Source organism: Hyperoodon ampullatus (genome assembly GCF_949752795.1).
Source record: "Hyperoodon ampullatus genome assembly, chromosome: 15".
NCBI lineage: Eukaryota > Metazoa > Chordata > Mammalia > Artiodactyla > Ziphiidae > Hyperoodon > Hyperoodon ampullatus.
In genome coordinates, this window is record NC_136928.1 from 5706857 (window position 1) to 5733600 (window position 26744).

The following is a 26744-nucleotide window of genomic DNA, read 5'->3' on the forward strand; positions in this document are numbered from 1 at the left end:
GCTCTCAGTTCTGCCCTCCATAGGACAGTCCCCAGAAGAGTGAAAGTTTCTCTCCTGGCCCTGAGAGTTTGCTTCCCCAAGGGTAAACCAACCCAATCCTTACCCACAATCTTCAGACCACATGGTTCTGAGATCCTCTGTCACTGAAATTGTTGGAGTTTGGTGGTGGTTAAGAGAGTCTGTTGTGACATCAGAGAGATTGGGATTTGAAGTGCTACCTGCCATTCACTAGATATGGAAGTGAATTAATCTCTTGGAACCTCAGTTTCTTCCTCTGTAAAGTGGGGATATTGATAACTTCTTCAGAGATGGTGAAAATTATACAAAATAAGACAGTGTCCCCAATATAGTAAGTATTCAATTTATATGATCTGTTACTAGGGTACTGTATCTGTTAGCATTGGCTGTAAAAACACAAAGAAACAAAAATCCTTAAATGTAATAGCTTCAAATTGACAAAAAAGAAGTTTATTATTTCATGATTTTGTGTTCTGGCAACTTGGGCTGGGCTCAGCTTCAGAGTTCTGGGGCTCTTGGGTTGGCGCCCTCAGGTGTTTGCCATCTGCTGTTTTTTGTTGTTTTGTTTTGTTTTTTTATTGAAGTATAGTTGACTTACAATGTTGTATTAATTACTGCTGTATAGCAAAGTAATTCAGATATATATATATATATGCACATTCTTTTTTTAAACATTTTTTCCATTATCATAGGATGTTGAATATAGTTCTCCGTGTTATACAGTAGGACCTTGTTGTTTATTCATTGCCATCTGCTGTTGATTGAAGGTCTCACTCATGTGTCTGGTGGTTGGCTGGCTGCAGGCTGAGGTTCTGGTCAGATGTTCTTGTCATCCATCAGGCCAGCCTGGTCTAGTTCACATGATGAGGGCCTCAGGGTTCCCAGGAGCAGCAAAAGGACATGTCCTATTGTGCAAGTGCTTTTTAAATGTCTCCACTTGTATCATGTTTGCTGCTGTCCCATTGGCCCAAGGAAGTCCAGAGTTGGTGTGGAAAAGGAATACCAAAAAAAGAATTATGGCTAATCGTATTATCTACCCCAGACTAAACTCCTTCTAATAAAGCATTTTAAAGGCAGTAGTGAAGGATAGATGACTCTGTCAGAGACTGAATTTGTGTTATCTCTTGGCACATTAGTGACTTTTTACTTTACTGTGTGTATATGTGTGTGTGGATGGCTGTGGGTGGGTGGGTGTTTGTGTGCATAAGAGAGAAAGACAAAGATGAAGAGAAGAAGGAGTTGGAAAACTTACAGGCAACTGAGATGTCCAACTTGGAAAAAAGATAACTGAATCAAGCAGCCTTGGTAGCCTTATGCCCCACCTGGGCAAGAGGAACAGAGGAAGTCCTTCCAGCTTGGGCCTGCTCACCTCCACTACCCTCTATGTGCTGGTGATGTAACACAGATCAAGGGTACCAGACTTATCCCAGAGAGTTAAATTTCTTTCACTTGTCTCTTCATGCTGTAAATATATGTTGAGTACTACCTCCAGGATAAGTACTGACTTGAATGCAGATGACGTTGAATGCTGGCACTGCTACTTTTTCTCCCTGTGATCATAGACACTCCCAGAAATTCATAGCTTATATGAGCTTCAGCTTTCTTATCAATTTAAGGAAGGCACTAGATTTAGTGATTTTAAAGGTATCTTCCAGCTGTAATACTATATAGTTTTACAATGCTATACTATTTCTTTTTTCCCTTGTAATATTTACACATCTTTTGTCCTGACTCTTTAGCTTCCAGCTTGTTGCTTTGATGAAATCCACCGATGGGTGGAATGGAATACTGACCAAAAAAATTGGATCAGTAGAGGCAATTTCTGTGGAAGGAGGCTTTTCATGGTCCCTTACATCCTGTCACATAAGAGCCTTGTACTTATCCTTGCCCAAGCAAGATACAGTGTCCTACGCACTGAGATTTCTGTGTCATGACCTGGTCTCCTAGGAGATTTGCTTGATAAAATAGGAAGTTGTCCCACCTTAAGGCAGGGATAAGCTTCTCTTTCTACTTATACCTGTTTTATAATGGAGACATTTGTTAGATTTGGAATAGGAAGAATGGCATTAGCTATGGGATACTGGGCATTTGCTTACCCTCTCTGAATCTCAGTTTTCTCATCAGTTTAACAGTACCTACCTAAGTATTGATGTTATAAGGAGTAAATGACATAAGATTCTATAAATGCCAAGGTCAGGACTTACCTCTTTGTATGACTTCAAACAATATTTGTTTTCCTCTCCTCCCTTCACATCTTTGCAGAGCTGATCAAATGGGATCAGGTTTGCTGGCTGCAGCACTTGTAACTCTATAGTACAACACAGATAATGGATTATGATTACTGGCACCAGTCCATCCTCCAGGAGGTGGGAAGTACCAGAAGGTTTTCAGTGCACAGAGGTACCCAGCTGTGTTAGAGGCAGCTCTGGGGATGGACCCAGGTCTTTGCCTCTAGTCTAGAGCTTTGTCCACTGCTACTTTCTGCTCACTTGTCCACTCACTGCCCTGAGGAAGTCAACATATAAGTGGGGCCATACATGTCTCCTTATGTTCTGGAGGCTTAAGTAATGCAATAGGGCATATACCCTCGATTTGAGCCCTATAGGGATGCAAATATTTAGATAAAATATTGCAGTGCAATCCACTTAGCATACCAGTGGAGTACCTAGGTTTGGCCCTTCTATAATCTTGTGCTGACCTTCCCCCTCTCTTATTTTTCACCTCTTGAAACAGAGAGCAAAGTTTCATTGGCAAAGGACTCTCAGGTATTTCTGAAAGGCATTTGCTGAACACACAGTGTTATTTCCTTTGGTGAGTTGATTTCCCTCCCTTGAAAGATTTCTTTTTGAAATGCTGCAGAGAAACCCCATCCTTTCTCTTTGCCTTCTCAAGAGAGCCATAAAATGCGATTGGCTATTAGCTAAATGCAACCTCTTGGCTCCACTGATCCAAGGGGATTTGGGATCCCCAGGGTGACCAGAGATAATTATACAAAATATATATTCAGGAATGTCCCTGAGTGCTCACTCAGGATCTGCATTGTTAAGACAGTGCATTGTCAAGACCCAGGCCACAGTTATGAGCTCATCAGAAATTCAAAGACTAAGTCCATCCAGCATGTTACATGCAAGACTGTTAAGTGATTCACTTCTGGAGGTGAAGTCATTAGAGCTCATAAAAAGGGCAGCTTATGAATCTGTGGAAATCAAGCCTATGTGGTCTTCCAAATCAGGCTTTGGGGATATGAAGGATGAGAGATGGGAATGAGAATCCTATAAGTGGTTTTAATCTGAAATATACACGTTAACTTTAAGCAGGAGGACTTGAGAGTAAGGGATCTAATCACAGGTGTATGTCATTAAGTTGTTTTAAGAAGTTATTTTCTAAAAAGTGTACACTGGAGTCTATAGGCACAAAGAATCAAAGGGCAAGTAATGAGATAGACTTGTCACGTGAGACCTATGCCCAAAAGGAGTAACCTCACAAATGCAACCCCAGAGATGGAACTTGCAAGTGTTCGAGTTGTTTTCAATGAGTATAGTTTGATAGGCTAGGGATGTACCCTCTTTATGGCATTACTTCAATGGGAAGATGTCTAATGAGTTACCACAGATGATGACAGATTGTATAAACCTTCCCTTTAGCCCCACTGCAGCTGGGGCAGTGGGGAAGTGTGTCCTTGTGCCCTCCTAGAGCCAGAGGGATAACTAAGTCATGCAGCAAGAAGGATATTTCTCCAGCCACTGCATATGCTGAGCATTCAATAAGAAGAAAGGATAGAAGAGGGGAGGGGAGAGGAAGGGGAGGGGAAGAAAAGAAAAGGAAGGAGTAAGAAAAAAAGAGAAAGGGAGGAGAGGCAGAGGAGGAGGGAAAGGAAACGGGGCTGGCCAATAATAATCATTAAGTGATGAATTCTAGGCTACATGCCAGGTATTTGCACTTGCATTATCTCAATTTCCCTGACCATGGCACAATTAGTGTGAATGGAATAATCTTATTCATGGTCACACAAGTGGAAGGGATTCTGTCTTTCTGCTTCAATAGCAGTTACAGCAAGGGGCATTGCAAATTCACTACCCAAGTTCTTATTGGATGAGTTGAATATCTTAATAAAGAGTTCCATTTGTTAGAAGGTGAGCATGGAGAGTTAACAACTGAATGAAAATAGCAAAGTATCTTCTTGGGGAGTTAAGGAGGCCTAAGTCTAGATGGTACAATACTGCCAGGTCTCCTCTACTCCTAATGTAAAAGTGGTCCCAACTTCAACAGTTCATTCAATCCTAAGGTGGGCAGTCAAGGAATGAGGTTAACAATTGCAAGGGTGTTAGCGATAGTTTTCAGCTCCAAGCCCTATCCAGAGTAGTTTCTCCAACTTCTCCTCTCCCACGATCAAGCCTGAGCAGCACAGAAGTGGTGGCTGTTTCTCTCTCCACTGTTGTGAAACCATCTGTTCCATCATCTCTGATCTTCAATCACCTTCTTCTCATCATCTCTGGGAATCCCTCAAAATACTCACAGAGGCAAAGGAGGATTCAGCCCTGCCCTCCCTGAAAGATATTGTTTTCTCTGGCTCCTTAAGAGATTAGCCTTATGGTTTTAGCTTCTCAAACTTCCTGGTCTATACCCCATTCCATCTAGAATTTTATTGTACCAGTTAAGATGCTTATGGCTGCAAGTCATAGAAGCACTCACTTTACAATGACTTGAAAAATGGTTGTTTATTATCTCACACAGCAATAGGTCTAGAGGTGTATTCCCCAGGCTAGGCTCTGGGGCACAGTAGTGTCATCAGAGACCCAGTCTCCATCCATTCCTCAGCCCTGTTACCTCACTTAGTCCTTGTGCTTGCTCATTGCAGGATTCAGAATGGCTCTCCATGAGCCAAAAAAGAGGGACATTTTCTTCTATATATCACTTTTTTCTAGGAATAAAATATTACTAAGTTCCCCAGCCAACATCTGTCCTGCTGGTCAGCCAAAACCTGGCTTCAAGGAAGCTGGCCAAAACAGCCTATGACTTTTTTGGCCTTTATCATGGTGACAGACTCTGCCATCATGGACAAAGAAGATGGGGAATGGCTGTTGAATAGATTGCCAACAGCATCTACCACACTGGTATCTCTCTATTACAATTTTCATTCTCAGACTGGGTCTAGGGACACCGAGGAGGGCATCCAGTGTCATACTCAAAAGTGTCCATTCCTGATGACCGTCAACCAGTGCGTCAAGATCAAGCCCAGGTGTCTCAACTCTCTTACCTCGCAGTGATTTTTAGTTTCTTCCAGGGAATTCATGGAGAGACTGATGGTCACTTTTGCTTTTGGTCTTTGTACGAGAGTCATAGTCGAGGGACCCAGTCATCAGTTCTGATATGTTCCTTTATTTTGCCCCAGTGGGCCCACTGGGTACTCATACAAATAGATAAAACTCAGGCAACCCAGGCAGGATTCCCAATGGGAATGCAAGTTAGAGTCTTCTCAGGGAAGTTTATGAGACACTCAAAGTATAATGTGGAATTAAATGGTCTCCTGACTGATGAGACTCCAAACATGATTTTGTTGAATACCATGACTATCAAGAATACCAGTAACATTTCAGCCACTCTGTTTGTATGGTGTTATACAGGCATGTCTTATGTGATAAAAGTCAGTGTAATGGATATAAAAGTTACTTCACAACAAGATTGAAATTATTTCACTTGGCTTTTTGTTTTCTTGTAAAATTGCATCTAATCCACTTGAAGCTTTCTCTCTTACCAGGCAAGTTAACTGTCAATTACTATAAGGATTCTTGTACCATACCAACCTCTCTTGATTATGTGATGGCACTGGAGGCCTTATATTGGTCCAGACTCTCAGGAATGGTGCTCTGATCTTCAGGTCACATGATCTCCACTTCCCTGATCATTGTCCATGTCCACATGGTTCCTCAAAGGCAGTCAGATCTGCTGTTTCATGCCATGCTTGGTCACTGGAGTCTTTTCTGAGGATGGTGCTCATGACTCAGTCTCTTTAGGAGCCCCCTCATAGTCACTCCCCTGTAGGATCCTGCCACCTCCTCAGATCCCTGCTGGTTGCAACAGTGTCACCCTTCCAATCTCAGAAGACATTCTCTAAAACCTCTCTCTGCCCTGGATGTTCCAGTGACCTTTTCAAATACTTCCTTTTGATTAATAATCTCCGAGATGCTTCTGCAGAACCTCCCTTCAGGAAGCCTTAGGAAACAATCCCCTGGGACTCTATTCTACTTCTAACAGTGAGCACAGGGGAAGGATATCAGAGTGGTTAGTTCTTTTCTCCCTAACTCATCCTGTTAGAAAGAGGACACATTTCCTTATTGAAATGGAACAAAATTAGATTCTAGATTGTCCTGCTGATTAAGTATCTGCTTATAACAAATCCAGTCATGACTTGCGGGTAGGCACCTTGCCAGTGCATTTGATCCATACCTCCCTTTCATTTGTCTGCCTCCATGCTATTGCACATAGTGGATTGTTCTCTTGAGAGACCCTTTCCTTCCATTCTGCCTGTCAAATCCCCACCCACCTACCTAGACCCAGTGCACAGTCCACCTTCTTTATCAAGAACTCTTCTACCTCCCACCCATTTCCTGAATTGGGACACTCCTCTCTTTTTGCTGTGTCCTCAGAACACTTTGATACACCTGTGTTGTAGTATATATCCTTTTCCACCTTTGGTTGTCCTCATATGTGTGGGCATTATACCTGTCCTGTTGGACTGTAAACCATTTGAGATCAGAGCCATGTCTTGTTCTCTTTGCTTCCATGGTGCCTAGAAAGAAACTAAATGGAATTAAATGAAAATGAGTTGTCTCCTGACCATGAAGAGTGTATAATGGGACACAAAACATATATGCATGGTACATGGTAGTAAGTAAATTAATAATAGAGACAATGAAAAGGAGATATCCTGGAGCAGTCCAGACTGGGAAACATGGCTGCTAAGGTCAGTGAATGTTCTAACACCTTCTGGCGGCGAGAAGGAGAACCATAGTGAGCTGAAGCCATCGGGAAAAGTTGCTTAGATATCTTTAGAACCTGAACTGGATGTTGCATCATCATGAAAATTTGAATGACTAGAAAGAAAAGGAGAACATAGAGAAGTCATGGGCATGGGGAAGGAGAGAGAAATGACTTCAGCATTTGTGGGTTGGTTTGGACACATCAGGAATAACCCCTATTGGTGGCTTATGTTTTCATCAAACCTCACAGCTTATTATTTTATGTGATTCTGTCTAGTGATATTCATAGACTGAATTCCACTCTGTTGCCAATAGCATTGGAAAGAAGATTCACTGTGTAAAAAGTCAAAACTGCTTCAGTGGTAATAGATACATCTGGTACCAAAAGTAATGAAAATAATGATGAAGAAGATACTGGTGATACTAATCATACTTACTAAGCACTCTCTATGTGCCCAGCATGTGCAAAATGTTTTACGTACATTAACACTACTCCTCCCCAAACAATCAAGGTAGACATTTTAAACCATCCCTATACTAATAGAGGCTGAGTTGCTTGCCCCTTATCACTCACTGGGTGTATGGTGGAGCTGGGACTCAAATCTAGGTGTATTTTATTCCAAAGCCCAATCATTTTTCATCCACTAGAGCCCTAAAGGCTGAGGACAAAAAGCAAACACAGCAATGAGAAGAACACACATTTTATCTCATGATATATGCTTAAACTCACACCTCTGATAGAGTACAAATGTAATCTGTATTAACCAGGTCAATGTTTAGTGCAATGTAAAGGCATCTCGTTTGCTTAGTGCTTCATCCCGTTTGAGAATACAGCTATGTGGGCTTATGCAATTATTTTCTTCCTTAATGACTTAATGACTTTCTCACGATTTGATCTTAAAACTCAAATCATCTCCCTCACCAAGGCTGTTTATTTTGGAAAGCTAAGAGCTCATTTTCAGGCTTTCACCCCCAGCTGTTGCCCAGGGTCCTCAGTGATAGTTTCCTGAGTGAGGGGTATTTACCTCAGGGTGAGACAAACTGTTGAAACCCCATGGCCTCCTTAGTACAGGGATTGGAAACCTCTTCACAATCACCACAAATTTATATTTGCTGTTGGAAAATTGCTTTGGGAAATGATGTGGATCACAAAAGTAAATTTTCTGTCAAGATAAACTTTAGTAGTGAGCAAAGCAAAATTCGGAAAAGAGAAAAGATCCCTAGGTGTTCTATCTCATTTTTATTAACATTCTTTAATATTTACCACAGTCATACTCCATGAGTCAAACTGTCAGTGGAAGCATTGAACTACAGAGAAGATTCAGGAATTTCTCTAGAGAGGATACCTTCACTCTCATTTTACAAACAGAAGGTGTGGATAACAGATGTGCTTCAAAGAGCTCACAGTTTTTAAAAGAATTAAGGTGAAAAATAAAATCCCTAAAACCCCACCACACAGATACCAAGAATCTACTGCTTCTGGACCGGCCCAGACTTTTCAGTGTGTTTCCAGAAACTGCTGTTTTGCAGTCTGCACAGACGGTGGAGTGCTTGGACTAGAAAGGGAGGGTAGGAAGCTTGGCAGGACACCAGCTCAGAGCACGATTCTTCTTTTCTTTTTCCGAAGAGCTGAGCCTGGTAAAAAATCAAAACACAAACAGACCCTTTCCCTCTTCCCCATCTGCTTTCATCCCAGTTCTTTGGGGTTGGTAGCCCCGGGTAAACCAGTGGAACCCAGCAGTCTGCAGGCTGCTGAATGTGTTGCTGGATTTTGCTGCAGTTCAAGGCTGCTTGGCTGTGGTACCCAGGGATGCTGAGTCTCACCCGCCGACAGATACGGGACCACAGCCAGAGCCTGTGCATGAACACTCAGAACAGCAGCACACACACTTTTGAGTTTGATGGTGGTGATATGAAGCAATAAGTGATTATAATTGAACCAGAGTGGACTTCTGTTCCCCCTTCTTCCTGAAATTTCAATTTTTAAATTCTTAGGAGATCTAACAGGTCTGGGGAGAGCTGTGCACAGAGAAGGAGGACTGTGGACGGGATCTGTTAACAGAACTGGAAAGAATCGTTATATTGGGAGAAAACTAAAGGCAATCACCTTTGGCAAGTCTTGAAGCACCTGGCTGAAGGGAGCTTGGTAACCTCTTTAAATATTCCAGCTGACTTTGCCTAATAGAGATGGTGCTCTCTTTCTTCTGTAGTTGCTAAACCCCAACTTTCCCCTCCATGGAGATAGTTTTTATATTACTAATATTTAATATTCTCTTTAAATTAACCTCTTACAGCTACTTCTTAGAATCCATTTCTAGAAACCAATTGTTCCTAATGCCTTTCAATGCTCCTCTAGTCTGTTTGTATAAATACAACGTGTAACTGTACATTGGTGACACAGGCTGGGAACTACTATTACTTGAGAACTTACTGTCAGCTAGCACTGTGGTTGACTCAGTATACGTGGTCCCTGATAATCTTCCCAAGAACCTGAAAGGCAGCCATTGGTGTGTCCACTTTAGAGATGTGAAGGCCACAGTTCTTAAAGCTCAGATGATGACCTGCCCAAAGGCCATTAGACTCAAGTGGGTCAGACTCTGCTCCACGTTGAGGGGCAAAGCCAAGTGAAAGGAGTGCTTCTCTTAAGAAGCAAACAGTCTAGTTGTTGCTTCCCTGCTACATATGCTCTCTCTCGAGAGGATTCATGAGGGACTTAATTCAGAGCAGTGACTAATAGCAGGAATTCCACTCCCTGTGTAGGGGAGTTTGAAGCATGTGGCCCTCTAAAGTCACACTGTGGGTGGCCACCCATATGTCACCACCCTCCTCCATCCACTGCTGTAAGTCTTCGCATGAATACTACGTAGCTACTAAAGTTGTCACTTACATTCTCTCGTTTGATCCTTACCAGATCCTTGAGAGACAGGCTGAGCAGAGATTAGTTTCTGAATTTTATACACAAGGGAATTGAAGTCCACAGAGGAGGTGATATATCTAAGTCAGTAAGTGACAGAGTCAGGACCAGGGCTCAGTCAATTAATTCCATCCCAACGGTTTTTTTTTACAACACATCATGAAACTTCCAGGTAAAAACAGCTCTGGGAGATGCTGAGTGTAGGAGGGACTGATAAGGCCAAATTCCCCAAATGAAACTTTGGCTGTTCAAATAACCTCTGAATTCCAGGTTTCAATATCAAAGAACCCAGACCTCCTTTGATCTTCTCAAAATCTCAATTGGTGACCTGCCATGATACTTTATTTTTTTGTGATTTTGTCTCTTCCCCATGTTAATCACTATCTCAGCATTTCTCAAACTTCTTTTTTCATTATCTCCCTCCAAGAGATTTTTTGGACCTTTGTTCCCAATTGTCCCCTCACTTTGAAATTTTAATACCACAGATATATTGTGTATCTGTTTATATACTGTCTACCATATGTATATGTGTACTTTATACATAAAACTAGTAAGAATTTTTTCATCCCCTTAAGAGCCAATTTTTACTCCTTGGGTTCAGTATTACCCCTGTTGAGAATGCATACCGTAGCTCAAAACTATGAATTCAGTAAAAAAAAAAAAAAAAAAAAGTAAAAGAAGGAGGAGGAAAGAAGAAAGAAAGGCAGGAAGGGAGAGAAGAGAGAAAACAAACAACAAACAATAAAACAAGTTGGCAAAGACACAAAACACTAAACTGAAAGTGTTCCTCAATTTCCCAATAGTTACAGCTTTTCCTGGTAGTATAGAGGCATGTGTGGGGGTTTCATTGTGGCCAAAGTCTTTCCAATATGCCCATCCAAAGCCAGTGCGGAGCATTCTTTAGTCATTCTGTGAGCAAATTACAAGGAACAGGCTGGGGCTTGGAACAGACTTACCTTTCAGGAACTAATTCCCTCAGAGCAAAATAGAGCATTTCCTCTGACCAAACATAATCTCTGTTTGTGGTGTTGGGTAGGTCTCTAAGGAGGAGTAGAAGCTTCCCTTGGGGCACGTCTAATGAATTCATAACTTTACCTATTGATAAGCAACAGCAGTGGAGAATATATTGGAAATCACCCCTGCTTTCCTCCACACCCTGCCTACCACATCAGAGAACTAGAAAAACTGCCCCAAATTACTACTACAGATGAGAAAGGAAAAGCCAGGCAGGTGGCACTGACTTGCCCAAAGGCCAGCAGCCAAGTGACAAAGCTGGAACTTGGACTCTGCCTCATAACACATGAGCTCCTCTCCCAGAAGCGCATCCACCTCAGACATGTTCTCCTTTTGTTACACTTGCTTGAGCAGCATCAAACTGCGGCTGTTAGTACACAGAGGAAAAAAATCTTTAAATAAACACCAGCAAGTCTGTTACAGCTGAAGATGTATACTTAGTGTCTCGGGGGCCAGTATGATTTAATATTGCTGATATTAAATAAAAGTTTGGGAGCTGGGTAATAATTGCAAGCTGTGTAGCCTCTTTCCACCTTCAGGAATTGACTACAGAGAACAAAGAGCTCCGATGTGAAAGTGAGTTTTGCTGTATTGCCAAAGACCCACACAAATGATGCTTCCTTGAGCTGGCCGCCAGGCTTTGGTATGTGTGAAGGTAGAAGGAGGGGCCACAGCTGCATGGGTACATAGATGTCAGACACACAAGCATATTCCAGTGATGGGCTACATTCACCAGGACTGTCTGATCTCAGTGGCAAAGCCAAGCTAATTAAGAACCAGAAAAGAGTCAAACGTTGGTATCAAGGCTAAGGCCTGAGCCACATGCAAAGCTATAAAGGAAGAAACGTGTCTCTCTACCCTCAGACTTCACACTCTGCCTCCTTAACTTCTCCTTCCAGACCCGGTGCTTTCAGGATCTCAGATGTTTGGATAGTACCCTATCACAGAAGAAAATGGGGGTAGCATGGCTTTGCAGCCCAGTTGGACTCAGCACCCCTGCTGGCTGTGTGAACTTGTTTTATTTATCTTTCATTATCTTTTATTAAAGCAAACCAAAACCCCACTTATCTAGCACCTACCATGTACCAGGCACCCACTTTACAAAGAATATCTCATTTAATTGTCAATAATAACTTATTTAATTCTCCTAATAACCCTATCTCCATTTTATAGATGAAGGAATTGAGTATCAGAAAGGTTAAATAACTTGCCAAAGTCACTCAGCCAGAAGTGAACCCAAGCACTGTGTCTCCAGAATCAATGTTTGACCCCCTCCTCACCACTAAGGTAAATGACCTTGGGCAAGTCATTGAACCTCTCTAAACCTTAGTTTACCTATCTGTAAAATGAGAATATTAATACTCCTCTGGACAAGGAGGGATAAAGGTTTGTTGCAGGGTTTAAATGAGAAAATGTTAAGGATTTAGTAGGTTGCCAGGCACCTTGTAAATACACTGTATAATAAATACGCCCATTGCAGGGCGGGGGTGGTGGTGTTTGCCTTTCGTAAATGGATCAGGTTGAAGTGGAGGCCTCTCCTCCACACACCCATGATGAGTCTGGTGGACCTAGACTCTTACCACAGTGTTCTTGTTAATGCCTCACCTTCAAGTTAAATTGGTCTACTGTTCACTCAACAAACATTTACTTAATCCCTGAACAAGAAATGTTGTGTCACTTTGATTGAATGAGTTGACCAATTCAATGAGAACTAAAAAACCTGAGTGATGTGTTACCTTTAGTTGCAGTTCAGTGATAACATGATTCCTTCTCTTCTTCCTTACAGTATGTTTGTTCTTTTCTCTTTGCACCTTTATGATTTTTTAAATAGTGTGCAAAAATGGATTAATAAGAGAAACTGATATAAAAATGACCTGGACAGAAAGCAAAAGAGTGAGGCTGAATTCCAAGAGGGACCATTATTTTAAAATAAAACCCATGCACGCACACACAGACACAGTTGCAGGGAAATATAGATTTCAGAGCAAATGCAATCACTATGGAGCAGACAGTGAGACAAAATCACGGAGTGTGTGGTTGTCCTGCAGCTGAGGGACAAATGACAGGATTGCCTTGGCCAACCAAAGACAGATTGTTGCATTATTCCATTAATTGTGTGTAGCTTGGCTTTTCCAGACCTTTCTGTGTCAGACTAATCCAGCTCTCACTTGCCACTGACTGAGCTATCTCACTTTTATCCAAGTCTGCCTAGAATATCTCTGAGATAGAGGTCCCTGCCACACATAGTTTGCAATATTGAGAACTCTTAATTGAACATAAACACACTGATGGTGAACATCTAGTAATACATGATTTCTAAAGAGGACATTGGTTTAAGGAGATAAAATATGCTGGAAGATTCAGTCTATATCCTGGCTTTATTTTAAGTCCCATAAACTGTTGACAGATCTGGGCTTACATATGAGCAATTGCCTGTGTTGTTTCATTTGAGAGGAACAAGGATGGATCTCCTGTCCAAATATACATCACCCAGGTGTTTCAGTACCTGCAATTCTAGCATTAGAACGATTTCCTTAGGTTACTCCCCCAAAAGATCTTTTTTAAACTGCAAGAATTTCTGGGCAAAATAGGTATCAAGATCCATCCATCCATTTTCTACTAGCATTTAGTTTTCACATCCTTTAAAGAGTTGCTGGTAAAGGAGTTGATGGCAGTAGGCTGAATGGAAAGGGAACATTGTGATGTTTGCTATTTGGAAAGCGTTGGCATCTATTTGGAAGTCTCTGGGGCATGATGGAGGCTCCTGTGGAAATGAGAAGAGTGTCAGGCTTGGGAGGGGGTTTGAGGGGGCACCAAAGGGGCAGTAGTGAGACTGTGGTGCCAAATTTTGTCATTGCCATACCCTGGCTGGTGAGGGAGAAGGTATGGGAGCATGAATACAATATGTGCTCCAGGACTCCTGCTGGAAGACTTACTGAGGTTTGTATTTTGAGCAAGGGCAGCCATGCCTCATCACAACCAATCAGAGAAGGAAAGGGAAATGATGGAGGGGGACACAGCATTTAGAAGATGCAGTTCCAGGTGCTCGGCCTTGACCTTCGGCAAGCTACTTAACCTCTTCTGATCTGAGTCTTCTTGTCTAAAAGATGGGACAAGTTTGTGTCTGCCTTTTGTGATTGTTGGGAGAATTAAAGTAAATAAAATAATTGTAAAGAATACTTAGTAAACTATAGAGCACTTAGGAACAAATGACAAGCCCATGTATGCTTGTACATCTTTCCCACAAAATCAGCCCCACCAGGAGGAGTCAGTGAGGCTGGGGTCTCCTCACTTAATGCTGACCCCCATCCACCAGCCCACCATGCTTTCTTAAAGAGCTGCAGTCTGACCTGTGGATCTTACAGATTGCTGAGCTACAAATGTGGCGATACTTGTGACCCTCTAGCTCAGTGTTTCCCAACTTTGATTGAACTTTACAATCACCTGGGAAGTTTTAAAACATATCCTCACCAAAGCCACACTCCAGATCAATTAAATCCATATCTCTGTGGGAGGGACCCAGGCATCAATATTTGTTAAAGTTCCCAAGTGCTTTCAATGTGTAGCCAGGGTGGAGAAGCATTTTCCTAGCTGAGCAAAAGAAAGAAGGATGCAGCTAGAAAATTAGTTTTTTTCTCATAAAGCAGGGAGAAAAATGGCTTCCCAACATGACATTGATAAGAAGCCAATAGCCAACCTGGTAGATCAGAGTCAGGAAAGAAACGATTAAAAAGGGCTGTGGAGTAGAGTTGGTGTATCGCAGCCACTTCCGATGATTATTTTATCAATATAAAGCACACATCTTGAAACTCTCTCCCCTCTTGCTCTCTTGTTTTCCTCTCTCTTCCTCTCTCCCCCCACCTTCCAACCTTGGCTTTTACTTTTCCCATCTCTCCCTTTCTCTATCCTTCCCCCTTGCTCTCATTTTACTAAAGGGCTCTGAACCCCTAGTTTGCATTGTAGCCACTTACTCAGATCTAGTAAGTTACTTCAGGAGTCCTGTGCAAAGGTTTGCCTGTACTTCTTCCCTGCCCTCCCCCCTCCACTGCAGTGGCTTCTTCAGCCTTTTTACTGGTCCTGCTTCATGACAGATCCCTGTGTCTCCCCATATCACGTGTGGGTGAGTGTGAGTGTGTGTGTCCTCTCTAGGGTTTCCTTTCATCTTCCTGCACATTCTAGAAACCCCATTTTCCACCCACACTTGCCCGTGCTTTCTCATCTGTTTTCCAGCATACCCGCATCCCTCTCTGAAGCCCTGGTCTCTTGGTGATATTTTATCTACCTTTACACGTTCACATGCAGTCAAGCCTGATGAATCAGAATATTTGGGGAATGGGAATTCAGGGGAATTTTAATTTTCTGGTTAAGTGGCACTAGCTTGAAACCACTTTTGTTTTATTGTTGGGGAAAATGATGAAATAGAAGCCCAGAACCCAAAGGGTCCTTGGGGAATACCTGGATGAACCCTCCCAAAGGCAAAGAGAGAGAGTCTGTCTGTAGTTAATATGACTACCAGTTGGACCCAAGGCCTGTGAGTACCAGCACCAGGTCTAAAGACCATCTCTCCTGACTTCAAGACCGGGGTTCTTTCAGAGCACTCTCTCGACATAGCCTGCAGAACTGTTGGTTAACCAGGACCAATCCAAAGTAAGTTGCATTTTTGAAGTGAACTCTCTAGTTCTCTCCTAATGTCATAGGCCCATAAACTTCGCTCATCAATGTGGTCTGCTTGGCCCCAAATGCCTTTCAGTTTGCAATGCCTACATCTCTAGGCCATCCTGTTTCTAAGGTCTGAAATCTTGGCCCTGATTAATATGTCCACCACTCACTAGACTAAGCAGATTGATTTTTATTTTTATTTTTTGGCTGCACCACATGGTATATGGGATCTTAGTTCCCCAACCAGGGATCAAACCCGCGTTCCCTGAATTGGAAGTGCAGAGTCTTAACCATTGGACCTCCAGGGAAGTCCCAGCATATTGATTTTTAAAATGAAAGCCCATTCCCACCTTGGAGACATTCCAGGCTTGGTTGAAGAAGGGGAAAAGCCCAGACATCAGAACACCTACTGAAAGGAATAACAAGTTTCTCATTTTCCTTCTTGTTAATTAAATATCCACTGTTAACTCGATTTTTTTTTCTGTCTCCTAAATGAGGTATTGACAGAGAAAAAGTGGGTCAATGGAGGGCTCTGACAGGTTTTGTCCCAGTTAATTTAAGTTTTGCCATATGTTCTTTGAGAAGCATGTGCTAGCTACAGGTCCTTGCGCTGATTAGCAACCAACCTGAGGGGTTTTCATTTAGACTTCCAATTCTCTTGCAAAAGCGGAAGATTAGAAGGCAACAGAGCTGGGTGAACGACTCCAAGCAGAGCTGGAACGCAGCTTGTTGGTGTCAATGGCCTCATTACTCTATACCAGGGAGCAGAGTTTCTGAAACTCGGCACCCTTGACATTTTGGGGTAAATGATTCCTTGTTGAGGGGGCCTTCCTGTACATTGTAGGGTGTTCAGCAGGATCCATGACCTCTACTCACTGGATGCTGGTAGCATCCCACCCTCAAGCATGAAAATCACAAATGTTTCTGGACATTACATTGATTGGGTGGCAGATTTGCCCCTGGTTGAGACCCACCACCATAGAGACATAGCCCATTTAATGACCAAGAGGGGTCATTAAATAAATCATCAACAGTAATATATGAATACCTGGAAGACCTTAGTGTCTCTGAGTCCAAAATCCTCTGGTTAGTGGTTGGACTGGATGATTAACTGAACTTTGAGCTCCTGGAAGCCTGTGAGAGGTCTCCTCTGTTGGCAGAGTCCTGCATGACCCGATTACCAGAGGCCAGAGCAAACAAAGTCATGATGAAAATTCCTGGATTCAAGCATTGCACCCATGTCATCCACCAAGAATATGGTGAGCATGTACCCTTAGCCCAGGCTAGTCCTAGGGTCTTTGCTGGTTAGAGGAGTGGAGGAGGCAGCCATTCAAGGAAATTAGAAACAGGGTATAGTTAAAAGGACACCAGACTGAATGCCCTGCGCTTCCACTTACTAGCTGTACAAAAACACTTAACCTCTCTAAGCCTCAGGTTCCTCATGTAAAGATAAGATCTAGATAAAGGCTCTCATACCAAGTAACCATTCAATAAATGTATTTCCTCCATCTCATTTACAACTCTGACTAAGCCTTAAGGACGTAATAGGCAGGCTTTTGCTTTGAGCAAAAAAATGTAAACTGTGTCCAGCTGAGGAAGGCCAGGAGATGGGGCCCAGTCACAGGAGGAAGAATTTTGCCTGCAGCATCCCTGGAAAAAAATTTGAGTAGAGCAATATTTAATGGAGAAATGTTTTGTAACCCTGAGGTGGAGCTCATTAGTTAGGTGCATGCTCTCTAAAGAATGCTTTGCTGGCTCTTACCACTAGGTAGCAGGCATACACCCTTCTAGGGAATGAGGAGCTCAGAAGATCCCCAGCCTGCAGAACCTCAACCACTCATCAACTAATGCCTGAAAATACCATCAGCCACCTCAGTCCTTTACACCTTGTGATTGATTTTATCAGATCCTTTTGTGAGTAAAAGTTTGATCATGGAAGAAGAAAGCAGGAGGATAATTAATGCTGGAGGGATTAGTTATATAATATGATCATGTGTATGTTGTTATACATGTGGTTATACATATATACATACATACATGACAGTGTAGTATGTGTGTGTGACTATTATGTGTCATGTTAGGTCATTTACATATATGTATGTATGTGTATATCCCTAAACTTCTCCCAAAATATATTTCAGGAGCCTAATAGTCATATTCCAATTAACTCCTTGCTATTTGACATTCCATCCATGGCAAGCCCAAATCAACCAACATAACCACCTATCTAGAGGATATAATTGATGCTTATTTTTTGACTACCCTGAAACACTATAATACCCATTCTCCAAAGCATATACATTCTGGCCTCTTGATAATGTTCTCTGTTAGATGGGTATCTGATGCCTTTCATGATCCCAGCATGTGTGATCCTCCACTGCTCCCTTCTACATGGCTGCACCAGACAGAATAGGTGCCGAACTTGCTGACAAGTCGATTAATATAACCCAGCAACACAGGAGACCCCTAAGCCCTCCAGTGATCTGTATGCAGTTGCTCAGGAAACTTGAGAGAAATAACAGGTAGTGTTTGCCCCTCTAATGACTTACACGTACTCATAAACGTGTTGTTGATGCTAAGTCATACCGAATGTCTCCTTCCTGAAGGCAAGGGAAAAAAGGTAAGGCACTCTTAGACTTTGAAGAGCTTGAGAGAATATTAAAATGAATTTTAAAAGTTTCTTTTTACTGGTACAACCTTTTCTTTATGATGGCAACTTTGCAGTCTTGAGAGCCTGGGCTGGGTGGTGGTCTCAGCTATCAGGGCTGGAGTCTGAGCCCCAGGAGCTGCTTTTCCTCAGAGTGAAGGCCAAAGGATGGGTTTCATTTAAGCTGCTCACTCTGGTACCACCTAAAAAAAAAACTGTTGGGACTAAGACTGGTCTGAGAGTGTCATTTGTCATTTGAAAGGACCTTTTTTTTCTATATAAATATTTGAAAAACCTCTATACTAGGGTTGAACTTTAATCAACTGGGAAGGTACTGTAAATGGAGGGTTAATCCATCACAATGCCCAGGAAGAGACAATGCCCAGGTCTTAAATTCTTTCCAGACAGCACAGGACAAGGAGATTAGCACCTTCCGTGGGAAGAACAACAACAAAAAAGGTGCTACACCTTTAAAAATCAGATTGTCTTTTAAATGCTCAGTAGTTTCCTTAGAGGGGGTCAGACAGAGCAAGTTTCTTGAAGCTTAAAGATCAATTAATTTAAGAAAGAAAAGATTTCAAGTGTCATAAAACCTTAGTTAAATCTACCAATTTCCCTCTTTCTTGCCTTCCCCCACCCCCTGCCATTCTCCAAAGCAAGAGGCGCAGGAGCATGAAATGATGTGAGCTAAATTTCTCTGTTTGTGTAGGAAACATATTTCCTTGCCTATAAGGCACACAACACAGAGACAATCACACACACACACACACACACACAAACAAATTAAGAACACAGTTTTCATGACCATCATTTGTTCTCCAGGTCTCAGGTTACAGAGTCCTGTTTACAATAGTATTTCATTAGATTTACGTGGACTTCAGATTTTCTACATATGTGGTGTTTAGTCATATGGTGGGTAGGGGTGGCAGCAGCATATAACAAAGCATGCTTATTCTCTAGCTTTTTTTCATGGCCACATTTACAAAAGAAGAATGAAGAGGGAAAAAGTCTTAGAGATAGGGGAGAAATTCTCCAGTTTCCAATATCCATATTTCTAGGGGGCACGGTGGATCTGTGCTTCTGATGTTTGCCAATAAGGCTTTGCTTCTGGAAGCTTTCCCTGTAAGCACACCAACACTGTCCTTAATGCACCAAGTCAGAGCAGCTTTTGGCACTGGATTTCAGGAACCTTCCTAGGTGCACATCAAATCCATGGAATCCAAGGATTGAATTGAATCCTTCAGTTGCACAATTGGAGGATTTTTTTTTCCAGAAAATGTCTGTTTTCTCCTAGAGGAGGTCTCTTTATTGAGGTTTCATTATAGATGTTCCTGAAACCCCTGCCCTCCAAGTGAGATGCTGTTTACAATGGCATTCCCAAATGATCATTCTTAGACTAAATCCAAAACTCCCTCCTCAAAGTTATCAAAGCGTCTCTCTTCTAGAACATTACTAGTTTAAATGGGTGTTGCGTGCATGGTATGTGTCATAAAGTCATGTTTTAATTATAAACAAAATAAGATGAAGTTTCCTGGTCAGAGAAAATGAGATTATGGGGAGTGTGTGTGTGTGCGCGCACGCGCAAGCGCGCCCACGCGCGTGTGCCTGTGTAAGAAGCTCTCTACCAAGGCTTAACATCTTAGAGACATTTGCAAAATATTTCTCTGGAAAGAACCTCTTAGAAGCAGTATTTTTAGGCATATTGGGTTCTCCATCGGTAGAAGAGAAATCTACTACCAACCCTCAGATTAAGTAAACCTCCTGGTGATGCCATTCTGCATTTCAAACAGCTGATTGTGCCTTTTTAGGTAGGTGGCCAGAGGCATTTGCATTTTGGGAGAGGGTGGCGTATGTTTTCTCCCCCTATCCCTCTTCCTGCTAGTCAGACTTGGCTCTCTCTCTCTCCCAAAAGAAAAGGAAAAAAGAAAGATGCCAGTCTGTAAAATCATTCAGAGGGCTGAGCACATGAGTTTGAGAAAAACTTCTGGACATGGACAACATTAGCTCACCAGCTGTCACTCATAACAGTTTATTTCAATCACACATTTGCTTAAATTGCCAGCTAGTGAAAGACCCCTCCCATCCATCACACATACTCCTCCCCTGTCCCTTCCCCACACCGCCACTTGCTACCACTCTTGAATTTAGTTCTAAAAACAACCCACATCTCTGTGGACCTGGAAACCTATGAAGGTTGGGAAGGGGAAATCACTGACCCCAACACAGAAAAACATTAAGACAACACAGGAAAGCAGGCATCACACAACAGGGCAATCTGAAGAGAGGCAGCTTTTCTGTCCTGGGTTAACAAATTATTCCTATTTCAGGAACATTGGAACATAGGATCAAAAGCTCATTTGCCCCATCCCACCGCACCCCCATCACTTCTGTATCCCATCTGCCCCTAAAGCAGCACCCAGGGAGGCGTTCGGCCCAGGGTAGGATTTTCCCACTGCTCCCCACAGCAACTAGGAGTGTGCTGTCACTGCTGAGAGCCTCAGCTTGCTGCAGTCTTACCACTATGCTCCAGAAAGCACAGCTTTCATCACAGAACATTTGTATTCCGCCTTATTTCCCTGAGTCAGACCAGAGAGCAGGAGATGAGGGTCTTTCACTTGAGAGAGTATGGAAAAGGGAACAAATGCTACTAAGTCTGGTGAATCAAAGGCATAGGAGAATAGTGAACCAGTGACATTTGGGGGTGAGATTTTGAATCGATTTGAAAGATGCTTGTATTAAGTGCAAAAATGTTTCCTGTTCATAAGAAAAACTGTGTGGCACTGCCTTTTAAAAAGCATTTGCCATGATGTCTGCCTTAAAGGCTGAGCAAGGATGCTCAGTCCTCAGTCCACCTTTCAACTGCTTTAAAGTGGCTAGATTGCACTGCACCCCCCACCCCCAGATATAATATAAAGGGTCTTGCTTTTTTCAGTCCTGAATCATGAGGGGTGCATCTACCTGATAAGCTCCGTTTGTCCTTCTTAATGTTTCAAAATGAGCCTGGCTACTTTGCTCCTGAATTTCTGGATTTTCCCTCTGGCCACTAGATCACCCCTCCACACACTCACTCACTCACACACACACACACACACACACACACACACACACACACACACACACACACACACACACACACACACACACGGGTTGGGGGGGGAGGAAATTCTAACTTGCTTCTCTCTTAACCAGGTAACAATTCATTTAGGTTACACCAGTCTGTAAAAACTGTAAATGCTATTTTATTTTAAACATTTTAAGTTTACAAAAAAAAATCAATGATTGGTACCTTTTTACACTCTCAGATTCCTGAATATGGACAGATCTTCAAAGGGAGGAAGGAGTTCTCATATGAAATTTAAGATAGACTGTCCTGAAGGTTGTGGAGTGGGGTTTTCTTGTGTTTTATCTCGTTTTTGTTTTTAAGACACAATAAAGCTAAAATGTCAAGTCTCTGGGAGAGATCCCCTTGCAGTTTCAGTCAAGGAGCATATCAGAGCACAGGCAGGAGACCCCAGCCTGGTGCTCGCCGGCCCGCCCCGGCTGTCCAGGCATATTTGGTAGCGCACGGGTTGGGAGCCACTGGGACAATCACACCTCGCATTCCCTGGCGGGCTGCTGGTGGCAGGTACACGAGCCATACTCGTTGATGATGACCAGGGCTCCCTCAATGTGGTTCGGTTTGTAATCAACGTAGTATTCCTGGGCCGACATGGCAGCCATCTGATGCATGGTCTGTTTCTGCTTTTGCTTCCTGCGCTGCGTCACAAAGCACTGTCTGAGCTGCCTGAGACTGGCTGGGAAGCACTTCCAAGAGACATAGAGCACCAGGACCACGATGAGGAAGGAGAAAATGAGGGCCATGGTGCCGGTGACCACCTTGTGAATCTGCACAGCGTTCTCGGCGTGTTCGCCGCCGGGGAGGGCCACGGTAGCCAGCTCAGGCGTGCTGTCGGGCTGTCCCTCCCTGCCGTCAGCGAGAGTGGTGGCCGGGCCGGCGGGGGATCCCAGGTCGCTGTGGTTGGTGACGGCGGAGAGCAGGTGGCCGCTGGTGGGCTCGGCCCCCTCCTCGCACAGGTGGAAAGCGTACACGGCGTCCAGGACGTCCTCGCCCTGTGCGTACTCGGGGCTGGCGCACTGCAAGTTGCCATCGTAGCGCCCCTGGAAGTTGCTGAGCCACGAGGCCAGGGCGCACACGTTGCGCCCACAGTCCCAGAGGTTCCCGGCCAGGGTGACGCTCGTCAGCGACTTCCAGGAGTTGAGGATACGGGGCTCGATGTAGGTGAGACGGTTGGAGTCCAGCTGCAGGGACTGGAGGTGTGGCACGGTCTCGAACACATGGGGCTCCATGTACTCGATCTCGTTGCCCGACAGGTCCATTTTCTCCAGGTTCCATACCCAGTCCAGAGAGCTGACCACAATGGCCACCTTGTTCCTCCTCAGGCAGAGCGAGTGCAGGGAGATGAGGCGGGGGAAGTGGGCGAAGTTCACCTTGACCAAGTCGTTGTGCTCCAGGTGCAGCTCGGTGAGCTTGAACAAGCCGGCGAAAGAGTTGCGCGCCAGGCTCTTGAGCTGATTGTATCCGATGTCGAGAAACTTGAGGCTGCGGCAGTCCTGGAAGATGCGCACGGGCACGAACTGGATGGCGTTGGCCCGCATGTGCAGCGTGGTGAGCTTCCGCAGCCCGTGGAAGAGATCGGGCGCGAGCGCCTGCAGCTTGTTGTACGAGAGGTCCACGCTGCGCAGGTTGGGCATGGGCCGGAAGGTGGTGTTGGCCAGTTGGGTGATCTGGTTGGAACTCAGTGTGAGTTCCTTAACTCGGCGCAGTTTCTGAAAGGCGTCCCCCTGCACCGAGCAGATGTGATTGTGATCCAGATAGAGCCACGTGAGCTGCATTAACCCCGTGAACTGGCCGGCGCGCAGCTCCGAGAGGCTGTTGTAGCGCAGGGACAAGCCCAGCAGGCCGGACAGGTTGTGGGGCGCCTCGGTGAGGTTGAGCGCCTCGCAGTACAGCAGCCGTCCCTCGCACCGGCACAGCTGCGGGCACCCGCTGGGGGCGGCGGGCAGCATCTGAAAGCAGGCCCCCAGCAAACACAAGACCACCCCCGAGGGCCTCCGCAGCAGCCAGTATAGACAGAGACCGAGCAGCAGGAAATCCATTAGCGAGAATCTTTCCAGAGAGGCTGGAGAATGTCCATTGGAAGCGCTCGGTCAGAAATCTACATCATATTTTATTCCGAGGGAGGGGGAGCGGGGGATGGGGAGAAAAGGGCAAAAATCAAATAAATACATTGAACTAAAGCAGGACCCCCCCTCCCCGAAGCCACACGTTCACCTCTAAGCATGCAGAAAGCTGGGCAGCATAGAAAGTTCACAGCCACGTAAAGATCAAAGAGATGGTGATTTGGTCCATGTTAGATGCTGCAGCAAAGAAAAGGGAGGAAAAAAAAAAAAAAATCTTCGGGAAAGAATTTAATTAAAAAGTGTCTTACCCACCCTTTTCCAGAGAGTGACAACCTCCATTCAGCTGCTGCCTTTGTGTGCAGGCTAATTATATGCAGGGCGAGAGAAGACCCCTCTGTGTTTCCGAGGCAGCCCCGGTCCGCGGCCGGCGGATCTGGCAGGAGCACAATGTCTCACTTTGCTGCTCCGCTCGGGGCTGCAAGGGCGGCCGGCGAGGCGGGGAGGCGACTTCTAGGACCCGCAAGTTTCCCAACTGCGTGCGGGAGCCGGGGCTTCGCCTTCCTGCCGCTGTCCTTTCCCTCTGCAGTTCGGACTGTGACGTTGTTGGGGGAAAAAAAAAAAAAAAAAAAAAAAAAAAAACACCTCCAAACTCGGGGCTCGCGACTCCCCAGGATTTGACAGTCTGGTTAATGTCCGTCATTGGAAAGGACCGCTGACCGGCGCCCCCTTTTGCTCCGCGGAGACCGCCTGCCATTCGCGCCCGCGGCGGCTGCGGAGAGCGGGCTCGCTCATGCTTTGCGGGCGGCGGGCGGCTCGGGCGGCGGCGCTGGGAGCGGGGAGCGGCGCCCGGCGCCCGGGCTCCTTCCCTCCGCCAGGCAGTGTGAGGCGCGAGCTTGCACCGGCACCTACTGCTCACTGCGTGTCGTAAGCTGCTCACGATTGTGCGTCTTCCCGGAGCACCTCAGACATGAGCAGATTGAAAAGGGGTGGGCAGAAAACCAACATTCCCCCGAACCACTAAAGTCATATATGTGCTTTGATGAAATGGAAATAACTTTCAGCTTTTGGGTCCATATTTCCAAAGAGAAAAAAAAAAAAAAAAAAAAAAAAAAAGGAGGGGAGGATGGAGGTTTGGAAAAGCATCATCAACGACAAGATATTTCCAAGTGGGAGACTGAAATATTCGGTTCCGCCCTCCCCTTCCCTTTGGGGAACGTTCCCCCCTCCCCCTTTAAAGCTGTCTACGTGTAAGAGATACGTAGGAATCTGTAGAGAAATCAACATTTTGTCCTTTGCTTTAGAAAAGCAACTTGAGAGAAGCTAGAGGAAAGCAGTGATTGTGGGGACTTGGCGGAGATTTTTCTTTTTTCCCTTGCGGGCACTGGAGTTCTGCAGTCAGCCAGCCCTTTTAGGTGGTGGATGGGGGAATGCTTTCCAAACTCAGCGGATTTGGAAAGCCATCCTGGTCCCGGCGGTAGGAGACCTAGAGTGGCAGAAACCTATGTCTGTGTACAGGGAGTTTTTCTTGCTCGAGATCCCGCAGGGGCTTCACCAGTCTCCGTAGATGTCTGTGGGGGGTCCCGGGTGGATTAAAGAAAGATTCTAATGTCTGACACCGGGAGGGCTGACCCTGACGTGTTGCTCATGGTGATTACAGAACCCTGCAGTACACTCCGCTCCAGGAGAATGTGCGAGAGGATGAGAGGAGAAGGGGTCCTTTAAACCCTCATGAAGCCTACCCCTTTCTATATATACACCCGTACTTAAGCTTTGAGACTGATACTAAATTGTATTATCATCTGAGCATGAAGAGGTGTTGGCCTGATTATTTCCATTAACACTCATTTATGGATGGGCTGATGGGCTCCTTAGGCTTCTTAGGTTGAGCTCTGTCTTGTTCCAACTGGTCTGGAGAGGGTCTGCATTGCTGTTGTCAGGGACCTGTTGGTCATCTGTTTTTTTTAAAAAAAAAAAAAGAGAGAGAGAGAGAGAGAGAGAGAGAGAAACCCTGCTGGAAGTGAGTGGATAAGCCTACCTTCTTGACAAATATGCCCAAGGAGGTAATAGGGAGAATCCTATGTGAATTTCCAACTCCTCACTTCTAATTCCCATCATGTCTGACTCTTAGGAACTGAAAATAAGTGGGCATTATCTATAGTTGTGCTCACATTGATAAGAATGAGGTGGATTACCAAAGCTCCAGGGTTGGACTGGCTTTGGACAAGTAACTAAGTTACTCCTTACATTCAAGCTAAAGACACTACTAACCAGTGGAATCAAAGTCACCAAAGACTAGTGGTACTTTTCAGGAAAAGTTATATGAACAGGGGCATGAATCATTCCATTTTGTATTCCTCTGAGCTCTGGCCTGGGCATTCATCTCTGAGATGCATCCTTCAATTGGAAGGAAAACAAAGCTGAAATGTCCTAAACATCACATGCTGTCTTAGGAGCTAAAAGAGACATTAGAAAATCTGAACTTTGCACATGACGAAACTGAGGTAGAGAGACATCGGGTGATTATCCGCGTTCTCACAGCTTGTTACTGGCACAGATAGGTTATTTTGTGTCCCGCACCAAAGTGGTGGTTTTCTTTTCCCATTTTGATGGTCACCTCTCCATCACCTCCTGCCTGACTCTAGACTGGGCACTGGCACCTCCAGGGTGTTGCGGAACACTTGAACAGACAGACAATTTCACCATCAAGTGTTTTCAACTCTTGCCAAGACAATTATTCCTCACAGCAAGCCGGCTGATTGAGCCATAAACTCTAAAGGGTTGGGGAGCTGGGGCAGGCAGGGGTAAACATTGGCCAACCATTCAGCAAGTATTGTGAGTACAAGCCACCCAATCCCCATGGCTGCTAGGAAGAAAATTCTCCTAATGCAGGCAGCTTGCAAAGTGGTGCTTGAGCCTGCCAAATGGGCAAGAAGAGGTCCCACTTTGTATGTCACTTGATTTGTAGAGCTGGTACAGAGAGGCAGAAAAGAGTTGAGTGTTGGCAAGAAGGAAGGAAAATAAAATTAAATTCACTGCCTGTATATGTGAGTTTTCTTCTAAGTATGATACTCAAAATGTAGAAGATATGTCTAGGCTGTAATTAAAATATATATATATATATATATATATATATATATATATATATATATATATATATATTGCTTTTCACATTATTATCCTGCAAATCATTTCATCTGGATGGTATCTTTAAATCTTTCCCACTTCTAATGTGGCAAGTTTGCATCTTTTCTACGGTTTTAAACCCCTTGGCAGAACCGTATACATTAACAGATTGAAATGAGCTTTATTGAAATTTCGCTATTCTAAGTCA

The 26744-nt window shown here is 44.2% G+C and overlaps 2 protein-coding genes across 4 annotated transcripts in view; one reads left to right on the forward strand and one right to left on the reverse strand.

Annotated features, from left to right (window-relative positions):
- Positions 1-26744, forward strand: part of CTNNA2 (catenin alpha 2) — a gene marked incomplete at both ends in the record, with an annotated part of 1045594 nt that overhangs the window by 664696 nt on the left and 354154 nt on the right. The window lies entirely within an intron of this gene.
- LRRTM1 (leucine rich repeat transmembrane neuronal 1) lies at positions 21821-23404 on the reverse strand (the record flags this gene model as incomplete). The annotated part of the gene is made up of 1 exon (XM_079721318.1): positions 21821-23404. The coding sequence occupies exon 1, from the start codon at positions 23387-23389 to the stop codon at positions 21821-21823; it is 1569 nt and encodes a 522-aa protein (XP_079577444.1). The 5' UTR covers positions 23390-23404.